The sequence below is a fragment of the Dryas octopetala genome, chromosome 9 (assembly GCF_963921425.1).
Source record: "Dryas octopetala chromosome 9, drDryOcto1.1, whole genome shotgun sequence".
NCBI lineage: Eukaryota > Viridiplantae > Streptophyta > Magnoliopsida > Rosales > Rosaceae > Dryas > Dryas octopetala.
In genome coordinates, this window is record NC_141374.1 from 19573810 (window position 1) to 19596120 (window position 22311).

At 41.5% G+C, this 22311-nt stretch overlaps 2 protein-coding genes and 1 pseudogene across 2 annotated transcripts; all 3 read right to left on the reverse strand.

The window, feature by feature from the left end:
• Positions 1–416: 416 nt before the first annotated feature.
• Positions 417–4988, reverse strand: LOC147275410 (lysine histidine transporter-like 5). The gene is made up of 9 exons (XM_086228410.1): positions 4953–4988; positions 4764–4808; positions 4297–4493; positions 3720–4103; positions 2028–2427; positions 1506–1611; positions 1097–1188; positions 816–884; positions 417–694 (listed from the first exon to the last, which is right to left on the reverse strand). The coding sequence occupies exons 1-9, from the start codon at positions 4986–4988 to the stop codon at positions 596–598; spliced, it is 1428 nt and encodes a 475-aa protein (XP_086084536.1). The 3' UTR covers positions 417–595.
• Positions 4989–6820: 1832 nt separating this feature from the next.
• LOC147275411 (ethylene-responsive transcription factor ERF022 pseudogene) lies at positions 6821–7494 on the reverse strand (annotated as a pseudogene).
• Positions 7495–9630: 2136 nt separating this feature from the next.
• LOC147275412 (ethylene-responsive transcription factor ERF021-like) lies at positions 9631–18633 on the reverse strand. The gene is made up of 2 exons (XM_086227445.1): positions 18615–18633; positions 9631–10211 (listed from the first exon to the last, which is right to left on the reverse strand). The coding sequence occupies exons 1-2, from the start codon at positions 18631–18633 to the stop codon at positions 9631–9633; spliced, it is 600 nt and encodes a 199-aa protein (XP_086083571.1).
• Between the last annotated feature and the right edge of the window lie 3678 nt (positions 18634–22311).

Sequence of the window (22311 nt, forward strand, 5' to 3'; positions counted from 1 at the left end):
AAATCAAAAGAGTATTTGTAGTTATTCATCAAAAGAATGCTCAAAATATGAAGCTTTTGCAGATTCGGCACCAGATATGTGGCATTGGATATTGAGTCATTGACACAGGAATTGGAATAAAGGTCAAGCACCTTTGACTTGCTTTTCCAAAGACTGACTTCACCTTAACCACACAAATGCTGTAAACTCCAAAAGCAATGGAAAACAATACAACAAATATTGTGCTGCAGTCTTCTGAAAGCTTAGCCAACATGATATACCAAAATGACTATAGAAGCTTGAGTGGAACTGTCAAAGCTAGCTCTAAATGAAAGAAAACAATATCGCCCACTATTGTTAATACTGAAAAAACAATACCTAAATTAAAGAGAGAAGTGCTTACTGCTGGTATGATGAAATAACAGTTCAATATGAAATTTAGTTCCAAATTTTCATAATGAATAATAAATTCTAATTAACATTACATTTTTTTCTCATAAAACCAAAAACAATACTACAGAGAATCACCAAAATAAAAAACATTTGGGACTGTCTATCTGTAAACCACATCTTACAGACTATCAATTGTACTCTAAAAGAAAAGGATGTAGGAGTGCTAAGAAAAGAGTTTGTATGATTTGGCTGAAACAATTATTAGACGTAGTCCTCCGATGGGAGATAAAACTGCCAACAGAACGCCAATAATGATTGATATCTGAAAGCAAAACAGAGAATCCAAATCTCACATATATTATTAATTTGATAACATACGCATAAAACAAATATATGCATGTCATCAAAAAGTTAGGATGAATGATCAAGACTTCTTAACATACCCATGAAGCAATCCAGTGAAAGCTAAATCTTCTTGGTTTTTGGGTGATAAGCCACACAACGCAAGGCATCTGCATCATACACTCACCAATTTTAATTGGTACTGAAAAATGATCAAGATAAATACAATGGTTTATTAATATGATGTTATTTTTAGACTTTGGATATTCTGCTCATATTTTATATGTTAATATTGTATTTATGGTCACAATTATACAGTTTTAATTGAGAAAAATTGTGTATGTGTATATATATATATATATATATGTTACGAACGACTTACGTAATACGAGGTTGAGGAGAACACTAAGCCTCCGAAAAAACCTAATAATCCTCCAAAAAATGGAATCAACATTGCAATAAATCCTGCTAAGGCTGGAGAAAAGTTCCAAGAAAGTTAGATATAGACTTATAGTACAGATGAAGTTGCCAAATGAAGATTACTCTATAGACCTAATACTCGAATTCAATATCACTAATTAAGTTTTTTACTAACCAAAATTTAAAATGTAATATGCAAACTAGTTATATGTATAAATGATGCACATCATGCACTAAGGAAATTGAAGTTACATCCTACAAATTCAGTTACAAACAAGAAATTGATAATGTGGAAAGTAATTAATACAATAATGATACAAATTCAGTTACTTTAATCATAGATATTCTGCACAATATTAAATTGTACTCACCTACATATGAACTGCGAGCAATGACGCGTAAAACTGGTCCAGGAGTGAAATGTAAATCTTTTACTAAAAATGACTCGAGCATGTCAAACACAGGCATAGTAAAGATCTGAAATATAAAACACAAACCAAGAATTAATTACTTATTTCACATTTAGTGTACAATATATTATCTCCAGATTTAGATTTTCTGTTTGTCTTGTTTTGTTTTTAATTATATTTGTATATTATATTATTGAAACAAGTAAAAACAAGCACAATAGATAATTCCATCAAATTTATAATTTCATGTATGTCTTTTGTGGATCCAAATTCTCTTATGTTAATTCGTTTCAGCTGGTTGACTTTTAATCTTAGCCATGTATTTAATATTTAATAGTAGAAAACAAAAGATGAAATAGATTCGTAAAACATTTTTAATATATATGTAAACTCCTAAATTTATATTACACAGTTAGGTTATGATCGATTGAAACAAATAAAACCAAGTAGTAGAGAATTCAAATCAGTCTTCTGTTTAATTACCTGGTAGCTTCCTAGAACATGAAAGAACACCATTAGATTAGCCACCGCAATGAGCCAACGTGGTTTTTCCAGTGAGATGAGAACATCATCATCCACAACATTGCCAAAAGCCCAGAAGCCAGCGACTGAAACTGCAAGATAGCAAATTGCTACAATGACGTAAGCAACTACAACACCTTTCCACATGGCAATCTTTGAAGGCTTTTCTGGGGTCGAAGGGATTGTGGCTTGAATTTCCAAAGACACACTGTGCCCTGCAAAAGCAAAGGCAATGGTTCCAAATCCATTCAACATATCAAAGACTTTGCCTGCGGTTGTGTGAGACCGAACTCCATAGTCAACATTGTGATGTTGATCCACACCCCTAACTGTTGATGTAACAAATGCTATCATCGAGTAACTGCATGTACACAATGCCATTAATTAATTAGTTGCAATTAAATTAAATTACTTTTGAAAGAACAGTTCATCACTTGAATATACTTCAAAGGAGGCCAAAGGGAAGGGAGATTTGGAAATTTGGTATTGAGTGTAGGAGTAAATGCTCACTCCCACCTCTCTAATGAGCCACAGTACGTACTCTCTACAAATTAAATTAAGTACATATATCCTTGCATTCTCTTATTCATACTAATTTGATTTGTCAAAAAAAAAAAAAAGGGTATACCACATCTCCACAAAATTGAGAACTACTTATACAAGTGGATTCCTTTCTTAGAGATATGGACTAAAATATGGGGTTTTTTTAGGGTTATTCGCACAAATATATGTCTTCTAAAAATAATTTTTAATCTCACTTTACCCTTTTAATTAAGTTTTAATTTTCTCACTTTGTCCTCCGAACTTTATAAACCTTTTCAGTAAGCGATATTTCGTCAAATCCGTCAATGGCTCCGTTAAAAAAGCCGATATAGTGCTTATGTGGATGGGTATGTTGGGACTGACAACATGCTAAATCAGCTCCATATATGTCAGCTTACGTAGGTGTCACGTCAACTTTTTTGACGGAGCTATTGACGGAATATGGCTCAGTGAAGGGTTTGTAAAATTCTAGGACAAAGTGAGAAAATTAAACTTTAAAGGGGGTAAAGTGAGAATAAAAGTTACTTTTAAAGAATATTGGAAGCCTTTTTTAAAAAAAATTTGGAGGGGGATTCAAATTTTGCACATCTCCAAATTGTGGAGAGAAAAATCAGTAGGCCACAAGCTAGTTGGTCAAAATATAGTTAGTAAAATGTTACATGCAACAAAAATTAGTCAATATGAACCCTTGCTTATGTTCAAATGTGCATTATATGGTATGAGATATATGTTGTTTTTCTCCTATCTTTGTGTGTTTGAGTAAGTAGACACGTAGCCCAATCAATGTGGGACTAGTGTGCTCAACACTCTCCCTCATCTGGGACTCCTAATTTTAAGTTGTTAAAGTATATGTGGACAAAATAATTCCACTTTTAGAGACTGGGAGTACGTTCTCATTTGTGGTCCTTGTGAAGGCTAAACTAACTATACTTGGGGCCTCTCATATTATCTTAAATATTTATCCTAAAATAAAGTTTAAATTATTAAGTAGAGAGACTTACGTAGCCCCAACGTACCATTATACGTGGGACTTACTCAACGATGTATACAACATATAAATTAAAGATCAAAAAGTAAAAAAGGAAGAAAGAAGAATTTATGACATATTACCAGAAAGACATGACTGCAGCCAGGAGTGAAATTCCTGTCAAAGAATTGAAATTGGGAGATTGGGAGATCACAAATTGGAGACAAGTGAAGAAGAGGATGTAATATGTGAGCCTGACATGAATCCAGCTTGGAATGAGCAAATCAAAGAATTTTTTCAAGGACTTGCCACCAGTGACAGAATACACAATGGAGGAAGCCACTTGCACAGTCAACTGCTGTGGCATAATGAGCCAATACCCAAGTTTTGGGCCAAATGCATACTGCCCCAGTTCTGGGTATCGATCAAAACGCTTCCCGGGCACTGCTTCATGCAATTCAACAAGTTGCCAGAATGAGTAGAAAGTGATCACCCAAGAAGCAACAATGGCTACAATTCCTGGGACCCTATATCATGTGTATCAACCATAAGGGAAATTAATTTAGAATTCCATAATTTAATTCATATGTTCATAATTTAATATCATTGTACCTACAAATATATAATTAATGTCAAAACACCTAAATCAAAATCCAATTCTAGATTTAGTGCAAATTAGATCTAAAATACCCTAGAAAGAATGAATATATGATATATTACCAGCCAAGTTGTGATAATGCAAATGGTAAGCCGAGTACTCCTGCACCAACAACAGCTGTAACATTGTGGAAAGCTGAGTACCACCATTTTGCATTCCTAGAAGCAGTTACAGGCAGCCAGCTATTTAGGTCAAATTGCTCTCGGGGCCTAACACTTTCACCCACTTCTTCATGCCTGTTTGTAATATTAATGTTTTCCTGCAATATTTTCATATCATATATATAGCACGATTGGTTTAATTACTTGTAATTAAGAAGAATTGAAAAATACAAAATTAAAAAACTGTGTGTGTAGCTTGCATGAATGTGTCGGTTGGGCCCTAGGTTCTGGGTTGCATGTGTTCCTGGATTTGGTGACTAGACTCTGGCCTTTTGTTTTCCTGGATTTTAGTTGCATACCAATAATATTATATATATATGTGTGTGTGTGTGCGCGCGCATGTATATCGATCATAGACATGCAATTACCGGTTGATGAGGAGCAGCACTAGACTCTGCTGGGCTGTTGTTTCCCTGGATTTCAATTGCATAGCCATGTTAGATTTCTTGAAATTAACAAAATTCAAGAGGGCCAATAAAAATGTATGTATATATACAGAAAAAAATTCTCTGCGAAATATATAATGAATCATATATAGACATTACATATGCACATACCGGCTTAGGAGCAGTAGAGTGATCTTTGTTGTCCATTGTCATCCTTCAAATAATTAGTTTACAGCCAATTCTTCTGAGGGTTAGATTCTGCGCGCAGAGTTTAAATATAAAATGTAAGTGGATAAGGTGGAGTGTGGGGTATCTTAGAGATCCTAATTTGGTGGGTCTTGAATTAGTCGTGGAATCTAGACCACGGTGTTGTCCAAGCTCATCAGTACGTGCATTAATTCGAGAAAATATAGGAAAAACCAGATAATGTAATAATATTACAACTTATAACTCTACAAGCAAATATTTTCGGATACATATATAGTGGATATACACATTTCCTTCCTAATTTCTAGCAAATTGTCCACGAATTTTGCCTTGTATATCTTATTTAGCACATGTATCAAAGACAAGCTTTTCTACAATATTGAAAAAGAAATTAAGCCATACATAAATAATAGACAACATTAATTATTCTAGGAGCTAGCTAGCAATGTTGTAGGCTTGTAGCCATGTGTTTAGTAAGAGAACAATAAGATTCAGTAAATCAAAAAGAGATAACAAAGAGGTACAATTAGACTTTCTGAATATCCAAGCGATCCTAAAGCTATGGGACTTGAACCGGTCATTGAAGTTTCTCAGCCATGCACAGTAATCAAACACTTTGTTATATTGCCAAAAAATAAAGGAGGTTGTGTATTGAAAAACAAAGAAAAAGTCGCTAATATATTGCATGTAGAAGAATTAATTGGGGCCGTGGAGGGCTGCTACCGTTGAAGCCAATCCCATGCCCTCTAATAAGAAAGTACGTACCACGGTGCAGACGAGATATATATATATATATATATTAATTATTGCGCCTTGACCTCTCGGACTTGTAATAGGCAAAAACTGATGAAGCCAATAGGCAATGAAAGGAAGAGAAGAAGATTCAAAGGTTTTTTTCTCCACTAGAGAACATGAAGTGATCAACTTATAGCTATTCAGACCAAATGATCGATGAATGAGTAATTTTGTGTGGAGTGCCAAGTACTCAATTTATACAAATAGATGTGACTAAGAAAGGAAAGAATATAATAATAATTAGGAGTAAATCAAGGCATGACGGATATTGATGGAGGTTAAGAAGGTGATTGAGGGTGATAGATCGAGATGATTGAGACGTAATGGCAATTAACATAGCTATATCAGCTTATGAATCATGCATATATTTACGAGATCCATCCATTAATTAAGTTAAATTTCAAATTAAAAACTGCAGGGCCATTGTAACCCAAAACAGGAAATTAACAGCAAGGCCATTAACTTTGAATTAATAGCTAGCTATATAAAACGATTCTGGATCCTCTATCCTCATTTTTCTTATCTCTCCTGTATCCTCCAGCTTATATCATGACACTTGTTTCCACTATTTAACACGCATTTAACAGCCTTAAATAAAGAAAACAATGTGAAAGGAAAAGGGTTAAATTACTATCATCAAATAAATAGCTATTAGTATAATGATATTTCTTTCCACTTTGTTGGAAGAGGCACAAAGTTCAAATTCATCTCCACCATATTAAACATTAAAATAAAATAAAAAAACTTTACAGAATATCACTTATAACATATATGTAGGTTTTATTATCTCGTGTTTTGTTGCATATTTGGTTGCTAACTATATATATTTGAGAGTACGTACAGAATGCCATGTCGGGAATTCTAAGCCTTACATAATGTTCGGATCTAGTACACCCATTATTATTATAAACTGGTTTTGAGTTGGATATTTTAACTTCTATGAATATATATATAACTATACATCCAATTTTTTCATTTTAAAAAAAAAAAAAGCCTAAAAAAGGGCTGCACTGTGATGAATATGTAAAATAAGCTACTTATAAGCTATAGGAGTCCCAAATGGAGTGAGGCTGCGTATCTTCAAACTCACGCAACTCCACATCAGCATCATAGAAAACCATAGACGACGACGAGTCGTCCCCTAACACTAGAGCCTCATCATGATGAGCTGCAGCCATGTACATGTACTGCATCCACATCTTGGGCGAGTCCAATGGTGACTCATTGATCGCCTGAATTTGGCTCGGCGACAAACCCACCGTTACAGGCACTGCAGACCCACCACAACTGGATGTTCCGCCACCCACCTCTGCCGCCGCTGACGACTGTCTAAACCTCAATGCCGCCTCTTGAGCCGCCAATTGCACGTCCATCGCGCTCGAACTTGCCGGCCTCGGAAGACTCTCCGCAAGTTCCGGAAAATTGAGCTGCGCCCCACGCCCTCTCAGGTGCAATGCCGCCGCGTCGTAGGCGGCGGCGCCCTCTCAGGTGTCATGATGATATTGAAATGTGAATCAAAACTAAACCAATAACCTAAAGAAAACATTATTTGTAGGTCAAGCCCTTCACTATTTGTAGTCAAATAGTTTTCTGAAACAGCTGTAACAAGCTAATTAAGCTTGAATTCCAGCTGCTGCTTTTTGTCACCAACAACCTTGAAAGTTGAAGTGCATGGAACTAATGCAGTACCTTTTGAGTTGACTGAAGTCATCGCACCGTCCCTCATGTACGGTTTGCGCGTGAACCGCCTGCTTGATCAGCTTGACCATATATATATGTATCGTTGATCCGTACGACCTCCCAAATCTTCCACTCGATCTTTCAGTTTGTCAATGCACGGGAGTCATGGTAGTTAGGGACTATGGAGAGATATGGTACGCGTGGCAGGAAACATGAAAAGTTGGTGTAGAGTACCGCCTTTGGGCTTTGGCTGCTTCTGCTTATTGCTCTGTCCACGCGCGTCTGTGACGTGGAACAAGTTTATATGTTACCACAATGGTGGCCAGATCATGTTATTGATCATCATTTAGATTTCATGTTTTCTTTTTTATTTTTTGGTACAAGGGCGGGCCAAAGACCCATAGATTTGATGTTTTCAACGTGAAAGGAGAAGTGCATGTACGTGTGCCCAGATCCATCATCCATGAAGCCTCAACAGTTTCATCACAGATTTGGGAAGTGACTAGTACTTTGCCAAAAACTAGGCATTTTCTCTAAAGAGTAATGTCTAATTTGATGGCCCATAAAACCAATAAGATTAAAACGTTTGTGTACAGTGTGAACAGTGGAGCATCAGAGCATGTACCATTGTTGTTATGTCTGTGATGACTCCGCTTTGGTGAAGGAGGTAGACAAAGAGAGATAAATTACGAGATATATAAAAGCATTTTTCTGTATTTTCAGAAGAATACTGGAAATACAAGTATTTAAAAAAAATACGTACATATATACGCGTTTGCAGAGAGAAATAGGGATAGAGATCGAGGCCGAGGGACTTGGGGGACGGGTGGGGTTGAGCAGTGGGCCTACGAGACTTCCTCATAATGGGGGAAGTTAGGACTGGTCATTTTGCAACAAAGTTAGAAATTTGTAGTTGAAGGGTTGTTTTAGTCATTTTGCAGCAAAGTTAAGACTTTTTAGTCATTTGGTAATATGATCAATTTTTCTTTAACCAATAAAAATATCTTGGGGTGTCCAAAGGTCCTTTGGGGGTAAAATCCTTCTTTTGAAAATAATGCATACGGCTTGACTGATGATATGGCCTAGCTCATGAGCATGGAAGTGAAATAACGAGAAATAACATTTCTAATTGTTATATATGCTCATTTTTTTCATACTTATAAGAACATTTTTTTTATAAAGAAATAAATTTTTATGTGTAAAACATTTTCTTAATGTTTAAAATTGGATTGATTTTGTCACTAACTTTTAAAATTAATTTTAAAGATAACTGAAGATTTTAACTGACGGACCACTTGTTCTCTGCAGTATAAATTTCTGCTGCTTAAGAACAAGAAATTAATTATTTGATAAGCAATAATATTTCAGCATTATCATTTGGATCCATCATAACTCATAAGAAAGTAATTAAAGGTGGAGTCCCACTAAAAATAAAATATAATGTACAATAATTAATCAAGAGAAGTAGAACGAAAGTACACTCATATATATAGTCATATAATTGATACCACATTAATTTGAGTGACAAATTCATTTCCATCACATCAAATAAATAATAATTAATTCACACCACACTCTTCTACAGCTGGTTGAAAAAAGTAGCCAACATCTGAGTTTGTGGCCCTTAATTACAAAACACAAATCCATTAATTACACCCACTAGCTAGTACTACAACACTTCTTTGAGCTACCAAAACTCCAATGTTAAATGGGATCTACCAAAAATCTCTGTTTCTATATACAAATGGTCTAGTTTCCTTCAAACACAGAGATCCTCTAGTAGTGCTATTCCATCTAACAGTGAGTTATTTCATTCTGCTACAAGGTCCAACACCCCTAGGACTTTTCAAGGAATATTAATGGAAGCTCAAAATTTACCAATGGTCTTAATTTTTTCACTAAAAGTATTGTTCAATATTTATATATAATTCATATATGAGTATTATTCTCATACCTGAAATCTAGCATATATATGTGGTATTGTCAAATAGTAAATTAAGACCGTATATTTAAATGTAATTCTATTTAATTAATGATTATATCACACTTTTTAACAACATTTTAGACTTCTATATATATTAGATCGTCACACGTGGGTATAAATTAATTATAATAGTCAAAATAAATGTGTATGATAATATTGTGCTAACCAATGTGTGTACGTTACCTAAGGATCCCAAAGAGAATCATTTTGCATATCCTCCGACTGATTAACATTATTATAATTCCCCTCCTCAAAGTCGTCGTTAGAGAACATGATAGACTCCTCCAACATATGAGCCTCAGCCATTTGCATCCACATCTTAGGAGAGTCCAAGGGTGACTCGTTAATGGCCTGAATTTGGGTGGGCGAGAGCCTCACCGTGACCGGCGGGGCCGCCATGCTGGAGCTAGAGCCGCCACCAAACTCATGATGATCCGCCACCGCAGGAGGAGTAGTACTACTTCTTAGCCTCAAGGCTGCTTCATGTGCTGCCATGCGTATGTCCTCAGCACTAGAGCTTCCGGGGCGGGGCAGGCTGTTGACCAGCTCCGGGAAGTTGAGCCGAGCCTCGCATCCCCGGAAATGTAATGCCGCCACGTCGTAGGCAGCGGCCGCCATCTCCGGGGTCTCGAAGCTCCCCAACCAAATTCGGGTTTTGGTTCCTGGCTCACGGATTTCGGACACCCATTTTCCCCATTTTCTCTTGCGGACTCCTCTGTAGGTAGAAGAGGCAGGACCATAGGCAATGGTAGAATTGGACTGATCTCCCATGCATGCACAAGAAATTCGACCAAAATTAGATTAAAATGTTGGTGTACAGGGTTTAGGGTTTCAACTTTGAAGCAAAACATTACGTATTTATAGATGGGAATCTATGTGATTTGAATGAAACGTGGTCACTTAACATGGGAGGAAGTGACCTTCCAAGTCGTTGCCCAAGTGCAAAAGATATGTGCATGCTTACAAATTATATCTTCTCTCTAATTGGTTGAACACTCTGAAAAAAAAAATAAATAATCAAAAAATTGGAAATTTTAATTCATCCAATGATGAATCAGAAGATTGACAATTTAAGGTGGGGATTATTTTAATAGGCAGAATCTGGGGAGGATTAATGATCGATGCAGAGAACCGAAGAAATGGATAAAGGAAGTTAAGGAATGTGTTCCTGTTCGGGACGCGGTTTGAACCCACGTGGCATGAAATTTGGACCCACTGATCCGTTCTCAAAAAGCTCAGCATAGTGAATATGAGCTTCTGAGGTCAGCCAAGAGATTTTACATAAAAAGTTGGATTTTCCTTGTAGAGTAGACCAATATATATCTTGGCGAATTTTTAAAATAAATGATAAACAAGTACATTTTACATTTTCTAATATTAAATTAATTCATATAACATTTATAATGTTAAAAATTTTATCTATATTTTTTAAAATGCTAAAGAATCTTATATTATAAATGTGGAGGCACTTATGCTACGGTGTCAAGTGTTTGGCGTGTCTTTTTTTTATTTTGTATACTAGATAAATTGACATTGTTAAACAGTAACAACCATTATTACTGTTGAAATTATGGTAGATGTAACTTCACGCTGTAAGGCCGTTGGTTAGAGAGAGTCGAGAAGAAAAATGAGGAGGAAAGAGAGAAAGAGATCGAGAGGAAAAGAAAGAGAGGAGAGAGAGTCGAAAAGAAAAATGAGGAGGAAAGAGAGAAAGAGATCGAGAGGAAAAGGAAGAGAGGAGCGTTAGCAGTGGGTGGAAACACGGATAATGAGGACAGTGGTTCGATGAGCAATGGAGTGACGGTGGATGATGGGATGGGCCGCAGGGGATGGGGTCGGGGCCGTTGGGCAAAGGTGCTGGTTTTTCTTTTCTGCTAAATCATGAGCAGTTTTAAGTTTTTAACTATATTATAAATTAAAGTTTATAAAAAATATAAAAAAAAAAGGGCAAAATTTGAACTCTACTCTTAACATTTCAAACCATCAATTCCCTGGAACGATGGGAAGCTTCATTTGATAAATGAAGGATCGATTGAGGAGAACGTATCAATCCTAGTAAACTTAACAGAACAAGGATTTTATCAATGCAAACCCCAAAAAATAAAAGTTTTGCATGAATTTTAAAGAAAGATAATTAGTGATCTGCCAAACCTTAAAAATATTTTCAACATTTTCAAGCACCGATTATAAAGCTCATTTATAAATATATTGAAATGAATATAGAAATCCCAGCATAGCCTACATGCAAAAAATAATTCTTTGGGGTATCATCAAGCCTTCATGCATCTCTAGCTACCCAATGTGCCGATGTGTCATACACAATAGAAATGAAGTAGGGGGGTCCACTTAGTGACTTCTTTTGGAGTTAGTGACTAACAGGAAATTGAAACACTAAACAAAGTGTATGTGTATAGTTTTATTGGGTAACAACTCATTGGCATTATTTCCAAATGAGACCATACATACATGCATCTGCTAATCATTTCATCTTATAGAGTCAAGAGTCTTTCTTTAGGGGAAAATTACAGCTGGATCATGCTAAGCTTCAATTAATATTAATAATTATAGGATAAAATAATTGGCTTCAAATACTTAATCAACGTACGTTGTCATCAATTTTGTTTTTCTGAAGTTTTTTAAGATTGATTAATGCCATGATATTGGTAAGTACATACATGTACATGTACATACGATTTCCGCGTTGATCACTAGGAGCTGCGACTGTTTGACCCCGGTACCAAATCGACATAATAGTCTATTATCTTCTTTGTCTTTCAAAGATCAAAAGTTGGATAGAGCAAAATATTGTAGTGCAAGTGCAACACGTGGCATGTTTTTAGTTTTTTTTTTTTTTTTTTCCATTAGATATGGGTCTCCTCTCTTTATTTATTACATGCCTCAAAGATACCTAACAACTTTTAAAAATACTTAAATTTATATTATATTTTTTAAAGTATTAAATACACAAGTTAGGTGTATTGCGATTTTGTGTCGAGCGTTCAAAATCTCTTTGAGAGCACTTCAACGCTCATGAGAGTGTATGAACACTCTTCGAATGCTCTTTGGGTTTTAGTTTTGTTATTATATATAGTGCAATTGCAATTGATGTAGCGACACCAAAAAGTGCAGTTGCAATTGATGTTGCAATGGTGATTTCGGGGGCCTTTAGGGATCATTTGGGTATGTTTGAGTATTTCTTAACATGATTTAGAAGATTTCTAAGTCTATAATTTATGATTAGTAATTTTTATTAGGGATACAAAGGTGCCACCGGCCATAGTACTAAATTTCAAAGATTTTGGTGAAATTTTCTTTGAAATTTTTTATTTTCTGGGTTATGGATATTTTGACAATTAATTCATTATTTCAAGTTCTTTATAAATACTAGATGGTTAATTTTTCGCTGAGATTGTGAAAATATTGCTAAATTTTTGCATATTTTCAGTCAATTTTTCCTCAATTCGTCAGTTTTGGAAAAATGTAAAAAATTTAAAGATTTTTTGGAGGTAAATGGGGTCCAAACCCCTTCCCCCTTGCGCACATTAACTAATTAAATATAGTTCAAAACAATAATAACCAACAAGACAAAGCTTTTCACCAAGATTTCTTAACTATGATGAGTGTCGCAGAGATTGAACATATTCACTTTGTGTACCGACACCGATCAACCAACCTAGCATCAACCCAGTCCAAGTATATATGTAATGTTTGAAATCACAAAGTCGTCTTCATCATCTCCGTTCACTGAATGAAGAACAAAAACCTTTGTCAACTACCGACAACGTTAACTTTGGCATTAAAGGAGTAACAAAACATAATAATAAAGATTACGCATTATGCTTTTTGTCATAGTATTTTAGTTTCTTAAAAAATAAAAAGAATTAAGCATTAGAATATAGTTTTTGGAGTTATAAAACTTATAACTTATAAGCAGCATCCGTCCCGTTTCATTGGAAGAAGGATAGGGGAGCAAATTGACCAATGTGTCAACGTTCAAAAATATTGTCTATCTTTTGTTGTGGAAAAAAACTTATATATAACAAGTGTATACATTCACTTTTTCATAATTAATGATTACATGACAGTAAATATATATACTCGTTACATGTAAATTTTTCTCTTCAGCGTGCTATCCTCTAAGAGAGTATGGTTTCTTTAAAATTGGTTGGAATTAGATCTAACAGACCAATGCTATTGTATATTGCTTCAATCAAAGACTTATTCGCACCAATACACCTTATAAAATATAACTTTTCTCACTTTGTCACCTGAAACTTAAATCACCTAAAATTTAAATCATCTCACTTTGATATCTGAACTTCACAACATTATTGCAAAACCCATATTCCATCAACTTCGTGCAATAATCTGTTAAAAAAGATGATGTAACGCCTAGATGGAGGAGTATTAACTTTGTCCAATAAAGACTAAGACTAGTCCAACTGACTTTCACGTACGTCAGCTTCTTTCCCACTTGATTATGGCGAGAAATGCTAATGTGAAAGCTAGTTGAACAAGTGTGAGTTTAATTCATGCCCAAAGATAAGAAAAAAATTAAAATACTCATTTATATAGGTGCCACGTCTACTCTTTTAACGGATTGTAAGATGAAGGTTTTTGTAAAAAGGGTTTTTTTCATATTTAGTACCTGAACTTTGACTATTATCTTAATGTGGTACCTAAATTTTTATTTGTCCCAATTGAATACCTAAATTTTTATTTTGTGTCTAATAGGTACTAAAATGAATTTCTGTTAAAATTATCAACAAAAGTTAGGGGCAATATAGTCACTTCAAAAATTTATTTTTTAATTTTAATTTTTTAATTTTTTTTGTTTGTTGTGTGTTTTTTTTTAATAATTTTAAACATATAAAAAAATAATTAAAATATACTTTGACTATATTGCCCCTAATTTTTATTGACAGTTTTAACAAAAATTTAATTTTTGTACCTATTAGACACAAAATAAAAGTTTAGGTACTCAATTGGGACAAATAAAAGTTTAGGTACCACATTAAGACAAGGGTCAAAGTTTAAGTACTAAATATGAAATAAACCCTTGAAAAAATATTATAAAGTTCAGGTGGTAGAAAAATGATTTAAGTTTCATGTGACAAAATAAGAAAAAATCTTATCTGGCGGAGGGCATTGTTGTAAAGAAGCCTTGGTCATATTTCAAATCTTAGAATTAATAATTTGGAGATATTTTTGCGGATGTTTTCACTCTTCGGATGGAGTATTCATTATCTTATCATCTCTGCCAATATTTCGTACACCAAAGACCCATCATTATCCTTCATCGATTAACTTTTTGGGTCAGAATCACATGTCTGGCTGGCACGGTAGCTGCCAAATGAGAGTAATGGTTCGTCCACAGTACAAACACACAAAACATGAACAAACTATACGCACCATTCATTTTGTAAGAGAAAAAAACAAAAATTACAAATCTAATCAATTACCAGTTGTGAAATCAACTAACCAAACCTTAAATATAATGAAATAAAGCTAATTGTTTGTGGGAAAATCCACATCAATCCGAACAGCCAATCACAGCTCGACACGTGGCTGGTCAACATCCACCTCGGAGTTTGACTCTCAGTGGTCAAAACTTTGACCCCCACGTCATCACCACTCGGCATCGCCTCTGCCAGCTCAGACCGGATCTCCACGCCGGCCCTCCATGTTCGGTCCGAGCCGAACCGATGATCTTCCGTGGGATCGAGTGTCCATCTTCCCACGATCATCCCGGTCCGGCTCGGCTCGGCACGGGAGATGGCCTCTTTTCGGGTTCTGGCGTCGACCAGTTAGAGCTCGGAAAGACCCCCAGTCTATGGGACCGGCTCGGCCTGGAATCCCATGCCCGATCCGACCACACATGGACTTCGTGTCTTCACATGAAAACATGTGTTCGTATCGGCTCGGCTCGGCTCTCCGCCGCCATTCCCAGGAAGATCACGATGGGACGAACCGCCACACTTGAATGCACCTGACACAATCTTCTGACAGACAGAATATCAGGCTTGCATTCATGACTGCTGGACAGTTTGCCTGGACCTTCCAACCTTGCATTTAATGCAGCATTCAATGCTGAGGAAGCAAGCAGCTGAGCATGCAACTAGGTCTGACCAGGTGCGTGGGTCTCTGGCAACCATTCATTCACATGCAGGTAACTTATTCATTAAGTTTTCCTTTGCCTATATAAGGCACCACATATGCACAAAATGAAGCATCTAGCAATCTATCAATACACACGCTAAACACTTTGCATTTCCATCCAAAAAAGAGCCTACCCAACTTGCTGAGAATAACCCAGAACATTTGCCTTGTTCTTCCCATTCTCCCAAGTTCTTCCTTTGTTCTTCCTCATCCACCATCAAACACCACCACTGATTTCATCATCGGAGTGTGTTTGGCTGGTACCACACCGGTCCATCTCCTTTGATCTTGTTTTTGTCTACAGGAAGATCTCAACCAGCATCCACTTCATCATCCAGCGAAGCACTTGATCAGCCAGATCAGCATATCTAAGTTGTTGCATCTACCTTACGAGAATTTGCATCAACAGATTGGCGCCGTCTGTGGGAAGCTGACTTCAGCCGTTGTGTTCATCACCGCAAACGCTAAGCTCTTCCTCCACGCAAGTCATCATGACTACCATATTTCGGGACACCAGTTCTTCTTCAGGAGCGTCTCAGAATGATGAACAACATCAGCCTGAGACACCTGAGAAAACGAGGGGAGCACAACTCCCCAGGACGCCAAAGTCCAAAGGTTCCTCCAAAATCCGAGCCGCTCACAAACTCCTTAAGGAGAGTCAGCGACATCTGGCCGCTGAGAATGCACTCCTGAAGCAGAATAATGAGCTGCTCGCAAAACAGGCCGATCTGGCCGGGGAACTTGCACGCCACCGTGCTCAACTCGAGAATAGTGGGGGATCGGGCTTCCGATCACGCCGGACCCGAGCCGAGCAGGAGGTCCTTTCGCCGTCTCCTTCTCGGCAAAGCACTCCTGCCGAGCCGAACGACCAGACCGATCAGCAGGACTCGGATCACGTCTTCCCGGGCTTCGAGGACATGCCCCCGGCCGAACAGGCTGAATGCCTGAACGCCCACCGTCTTCTTCAGCAAAAACAGGCGGCTTTCGGGAAACGTGCCCCCAGGGATTCGGGCGGAGACCGTGCCGACCCGAATACAAATCGACGACCCCCGGCCCAATCAAGGTTGGGGGCCAACAGTCCTGCCGGTTCGGCCGAAACCAGGGGCCCGATTCGGAATAGACTCGGCCCTATCGCCAGTCAGGATCCTTCCCCATCAGGAACTTACTCGGGGAGGCGATCAGTGAGCGACCGACTGGGGTCCACCATGATCATGTCGGATCGACAACCGGCAAGCGAGAGGCTCACTCGTCAGCCGGTGAGTGAGAGACTCGGCAACCAGGCCGAGTGCTCAGGGGAAAATGCGGCCGAGCCGACCCCGCCCAATGTGGAAAATCTTGTTCGGACTTTGGTCCAGGACCAGATCCGAAGCGTCCACGATCGGCTCGGACATGTCGAGGTCTCCAGGGGGTATACCGGTAGAGCCGACCACGGGGAGGAACTTCCCCTCCCGTACACCAGCAGAATCATGGATGCTGAGGTCTCCCGCGACACCAAGCCCCCCAAGATGGATCAGTATGACGGGACCAAGGATCCCTACGACCATCTTGACAGCTTCAGATACGCCATGGAGGCCCGCCAGGCATCTGAAGCCACGAAGTGCAGAATCTTCCCTTCGACCTTGAAGGGCTCGGCTCGGGGTTGGTTCCGAACCCTCCAACCGAACTCCATCGACTCCTTCTCCGACCTCCGGAGGGCCTTCCTGGCGAGATATCGGGTTGTATCCGAACGACTCTACAACTTGAACGATATGTCGCTCATCAAGCAGCAGGAGGGGGAGAGCCTCAAGGCCTATCTGATCCGCTTCAACATCGAATATACGAAGTGCGACGATTGCGACGATAGGTCAGCTAAGAATGCCCTCATGCAAGGCCTGCACGCCGGGGGACTCCGCTCCCACTTGATGAGGAATCCTCCCTCCACTTACGATGAGCTTTCTGCCGAAGCCACTAAGTGGGCGCGGGCTGAGGAGTGGGATGCTCAGGTGGAGGCCCTGAATCCCAGGCCGACCTCGGCCAAGAGGAAGGAGGGAGAGGTTGCAACTCCCAAACCCCAGGTCCAATCCAAGAAGACCAGGACCGAGGAGCCACGCCAACTTCTGGGCAAGGGACCCAAGTTTGTCCAGTACACGGAGTACACTCCCCTCAACGCCGGTCTGGAGACAATCTACTCCAAGGTCAAGGACCAACTCCCAGTCGCAAGGGAGATCAAGGGACCACCCCCAGACAAAATCAAGGAGGGCGTCTTCTGCAAATATCATTCCAATCACGGCCACGTCACGGGTGATTGCTACGCCCTCCGCGACGGGATTGAGACTCTTGCCCGGGCGGGTAAGATCAATCAATTCCTGGCCGGTGGGCCTAGGGTACCCAAGGCCGCGCCGAAGAAGCCCACCAACACCATCGAGGTCCAGGATGCTGCCATCGGATCGATCGGGGGGGGACCAACCTTCGTGGGGAACTCGAACCGATCCCAGAAGGAGTATGTCAGACAGGCGGCTCAAGCACACGAGTCCCTGTCGATCCAGGCGGGTCAACCCAGCACTTCCAAAAGACAGCGGAAGGACTGGGCACCGGTCACCTTTGAGCCAAACGAGGCAAACGAGATCATCTTCCCCCACTATGATCCGGTCGTCATAGTGGCTGAGGTCGCCGGGACAACCATCGCGCGCTCCTTCGTCGACGGAGGGAGCTCAGTCAACATCCTCTACCACTCTGCGTTCGCGCAGATGGGCATCGGCGAGGATAAGCTGGAGACCGATACACCTGCCTTGGTCGGGTTCGGGGGAGAAGTGGTTCAGCCCCTCGGACACATCTACCTTCCCCTTTCGCTCGGGAAGGGGCCGATCAAGAAGACCTGCATGACGTACTTCATTGTCGTCAAGCGGCCGTCAGCCTACAACATCATTCTGGGCAGACCGGCTCTGGTCGACCTTGACTGCATCGTCCATTACGCCAACCTCCTCATCAAATGTCCGGTGGGCGACGACTGCATCGTCATTCAGGGGGACCAGTGCTCGGCTCGGTCATGCTACGCCGCTTCGATCAAGCAGAAGGGTCAGCTGCCGGACTCACAGGAACTCGACTCCATCGCTGATTCGGGCAGGTGGCCGAGGGCGGAGACGTTCGATTTCACTCCCGAGCCGAACCCAGAATCTCGGCCCCTTCCCGCCGAGGCCTGGGAAGAAATGCCGATCTCGGCCGAGACACCGGATCGGCTCGTCCGAGTGGGGACTCAGATCAGCCCCGAGCAGCGCTCCGCCATAATTGACTTCCTCCGTACCAACGCGGAAGTGTTCGCCTGGTCTTACGATGACATGCCAGGCATATCGTCTGACGTGATCACCCACAGGCTGAACACTGACCCGGGATGCAAACCGGTCCGTCAGAAGAGGAGGTCATACGATCCGGTCCGATACGCCGCCATGGCTGAAGAGGTAACCAAGTTGCAAAACAACGGGTTCATCCGGGAGGTCAACTACCCCGACTGGCTCGCCAACGTGGTCATGGTGAAAAAGAACAACGGGAAGTGGAGGATGTGCGTGGACTTCACCGATCTGAACAGGGCTTGTCCCAAGGATAGTTTTCCCTTGCCCAGAATAGATCAGCTCGTCGATGCAACAGCAGGACATCAGCTCCTCAGTTTCATGGACGCCTACTCTGGATACAACCAGATCCTGATGCACAAGTCCGACCAGGAAGGCACATCTTTCATAACGGATCGCGGCATGTACTGTTACAAGGTCATGCCCTTCGGCCTCAAGAACGCCGGAGCCACCTATCAAAGGCTGGTCAACCACATGTTCAGATCTTCCATCGGCAAATCCGTAGAGGTTTACGTGGATGACATGCTGGTCAAAAGCATCAAGGCGGACGATCACGTCAGGGACCTCTCAGACATGTTCGGAGTCCTGAAGGAATATCAGATGCGTCTGAACCCAGCCAAATGTGTCTTTGGGGTTCGGTCAGGAAAGTTCCTGGGCTACCTGGTCAGCCAACGGGGGATTGAAGCCAATCCGGAGAAGATCCAGGCTTTGATCAACATGAAGTCCCCAAGGACACGCAAGGAAATCCAGAGTCTGACTGGAAGAGTTGCCGCCCTGAACCGGTTCATCTCAAAATCTACTGACCGGTGCCTCCCTTTCTTCAAAGCCTTAAGGGGAGCAGGGAAGAGCATAGAATGGACCCCCCAATGTGAGCAGGCCTTTCAAGATCTGAAAAGGCACATGGGGGAACCTCCCATATTATCCAAACCGGAGGAAGGTGAAGAACTTTTCCTCTACCTTTCTGTTTCAGACTCAGCTCTCAGCTCGGTTTTGGTGAGAGAGGTCGGCGGTGTACAACACCCCGTCTTCTACACGAGCCGAGCCCTCGCCGATGCAGAGACCAGGTATCCAAAATTCGAGAAGATGGCTCTCGCCCTGGTCAGCTCGGCTCGGAAGCTGAGACCCTACTTCCAGGCTCATTCAATCGTTGTCTTGACGGATCAGCCGCTCAGACAAATCTTAGCAAAACCCGAGACTTCGGGTCGGCTCATCAAATGGTCAATCGAGCTCGGCGAGTTTGACATCATCTACCGTCCCAGGACGGCCATCAAAGGTCAAGCCATGTCCGACTTCATCTGTGAGTCGACCACCTCGACGGAGGATCCGCCGCGCACCGACGCTATGCCATCGGCGTCCGATCCAAACACAATCGGCGAACACGGCCAGGTAGATCTCCTCACCTGGACCCTCTATGTGGACGGATCTTCCAACGCCATGGGAAGCGGAGCCGGGCTTGTTCTGATCTCCCCGGAACAAGTTGTGATGGAGTATGCTCTTCGCTTCAGATTTCAAGCGTCAAACAACGAAGCAGAGTATGAGGCACTCATCGCCGGGCTCAGATTGGCAAAGGAGCTCGGCGCGACCAAACTAAACATCTTCAGCGACTCCCAGCTAATCGTCAATCAGATTTTGGGAGAGTATGAGACTCGGGAGCCCAGCATGACTGCCTATCTCGAGAAGACCCTTTTGCTGCTCGGAGACTTCCGCGAATACAAAATATCACAAATCCCGAGGGCAGAAAACTGCAGGGCCGACGCCTTGGCACGCCTGGCTTCGGCCACAGACACCGGATCCGCCAGGCATGTTCCAGTCGAAATTCTGGACAGACCTAGCACCGCCGAAACCGAGGCCGCAGTTATGCAAACCGAGGCCGAGCCGAACTGGATGACTTCAATCATCACCTACTTGGTCTCCGGGGTTCTCCCCCCGGAGAGGGACAAAGCACGTCTCATCAAAACCAGGTCGGCTCGGTTCAGCATGATCAACGGTCAGCTTTACAAAAGGAGTTTCTCCCTGCCCTACTTGCGGTGCGTCACCCCCCAAGAAGGTCAGGACGTGCTGAGAGAAATCCACGAGGGGATATGCGGAAACCACTCTGGAGGAAGAGCCCTCGCCTACAAGACGATCAGACAGGGTTACTTCTGGCCGACGCTGAACAAGGACGCACACCATCTGTCTCGCGCTTGCATCAAATGCCAGCAATTTGCCGTGGTTCCCCATCAACCTCCCCAATTGCTGACCTCCATATCCTGTCCCTGGCCGTTCGCGCAGTGGGGACTCGATCTGATCGGCCCAATGCCGAAGGCGAAGGGGCAAGTCACCATGGCGGTGGTAGCGGTCGACTACTTCACCAAATGGGCCGAGGCCGAGCCCCTAGCCACAACTACGGCCGAACGGATGGAGACCTTCGTCTGGAAGAACATCATTTGCCGGTTCGGCATGCCGCACACCATCATTGCGGACAATGGCAAGCAGTTCGACTGCAAGAAGTTCAGGAGTTTTTGTTCACGTCTGAACATCAACTTGCGCTTCACCGCGCCTTACCATCCGCAGTCGAACGGACAGGTCGAAGCCATCAACAAAATCATCAAGAAAACCCTCAAGACTAAGCTTGATAATGCTAAGGGGAATTGGCCTGAACTCTTGCCAGAGGTGCTTTGGTCTTATCGAACTTCCTATCGCAACTCGACGAAGGAAACACCCTATGCATTGGCGTTCGGAACTGACGCCGTCGTCCCGGTCGAAATGGGGACTCCTTCATTCCGAACCGGCACGTACAATCCCGAGACCAATGATGCCGGACTTCGGCTCGGCCTGGACATAATCGAGGAGAGGCGAACCGACGCCAATCTCTGCCGAGCCGCTTATCAACAGAGGGTGGCCAAATACTACAATCAAAGGGTCAGACCCAGAAGCTTCGGATTGGGCAGCCTCGTCATGAAAAAGAATCCCCTTGCCGTCAAGGAGAGCTCATTTGATCCGAACTGGACCGGACCATATAGAATCACGGGCATAGTCAAGCCCGGCACTTACAACTTGGCCACTCTGGCTGGGAAGCCTCTCAAGCATAGCTGGAACGCTGAACACTTGAAGACTTATTACCAGTAAAAATGTAGTTAGGATCGGGGACTGTCCGACCTAACACCCATTCCAATCAATGAAAAGATGAGCACATTTCTACTCATTTTTCTTCTTATTTTTTCGAAGTAAACACTGGGGACTCTACTCCTATACACTTCTAACAAAGAGGAAAGATCTAAGTGTTTCCTTCGAAAAAATTCTAAACCCATGTGCCGAGCCGAAGCGCCATTTCCGGCCCGATGCTCGGCATATTACAGACTCATCAGGTCTATAAACTCATGTGTCGAGCGGGCGCGCCATT

Coding starts and splice junctions, on each gene's coding strand:
- LOC147275410 (XM_086228410.1), bottom strand. CDS start 4,988: ATGGACAACAAAGATCACTCTACTGCTCCTAAGCCG. Junction 4,809..4,952: donor ACTCTACTGCTCCTAAGCCG/GTATGTGCATAT, acceptor ATTGAAATCCAG/GGAAACAACAGCCCAGCAGA. Junction 4,494..4,763: donor GTGCTGCTCCTCATCAACCG/GTAATTGCATGT, acceptor AAAATATTGCAG/GAAAACATTAATATTACAAA.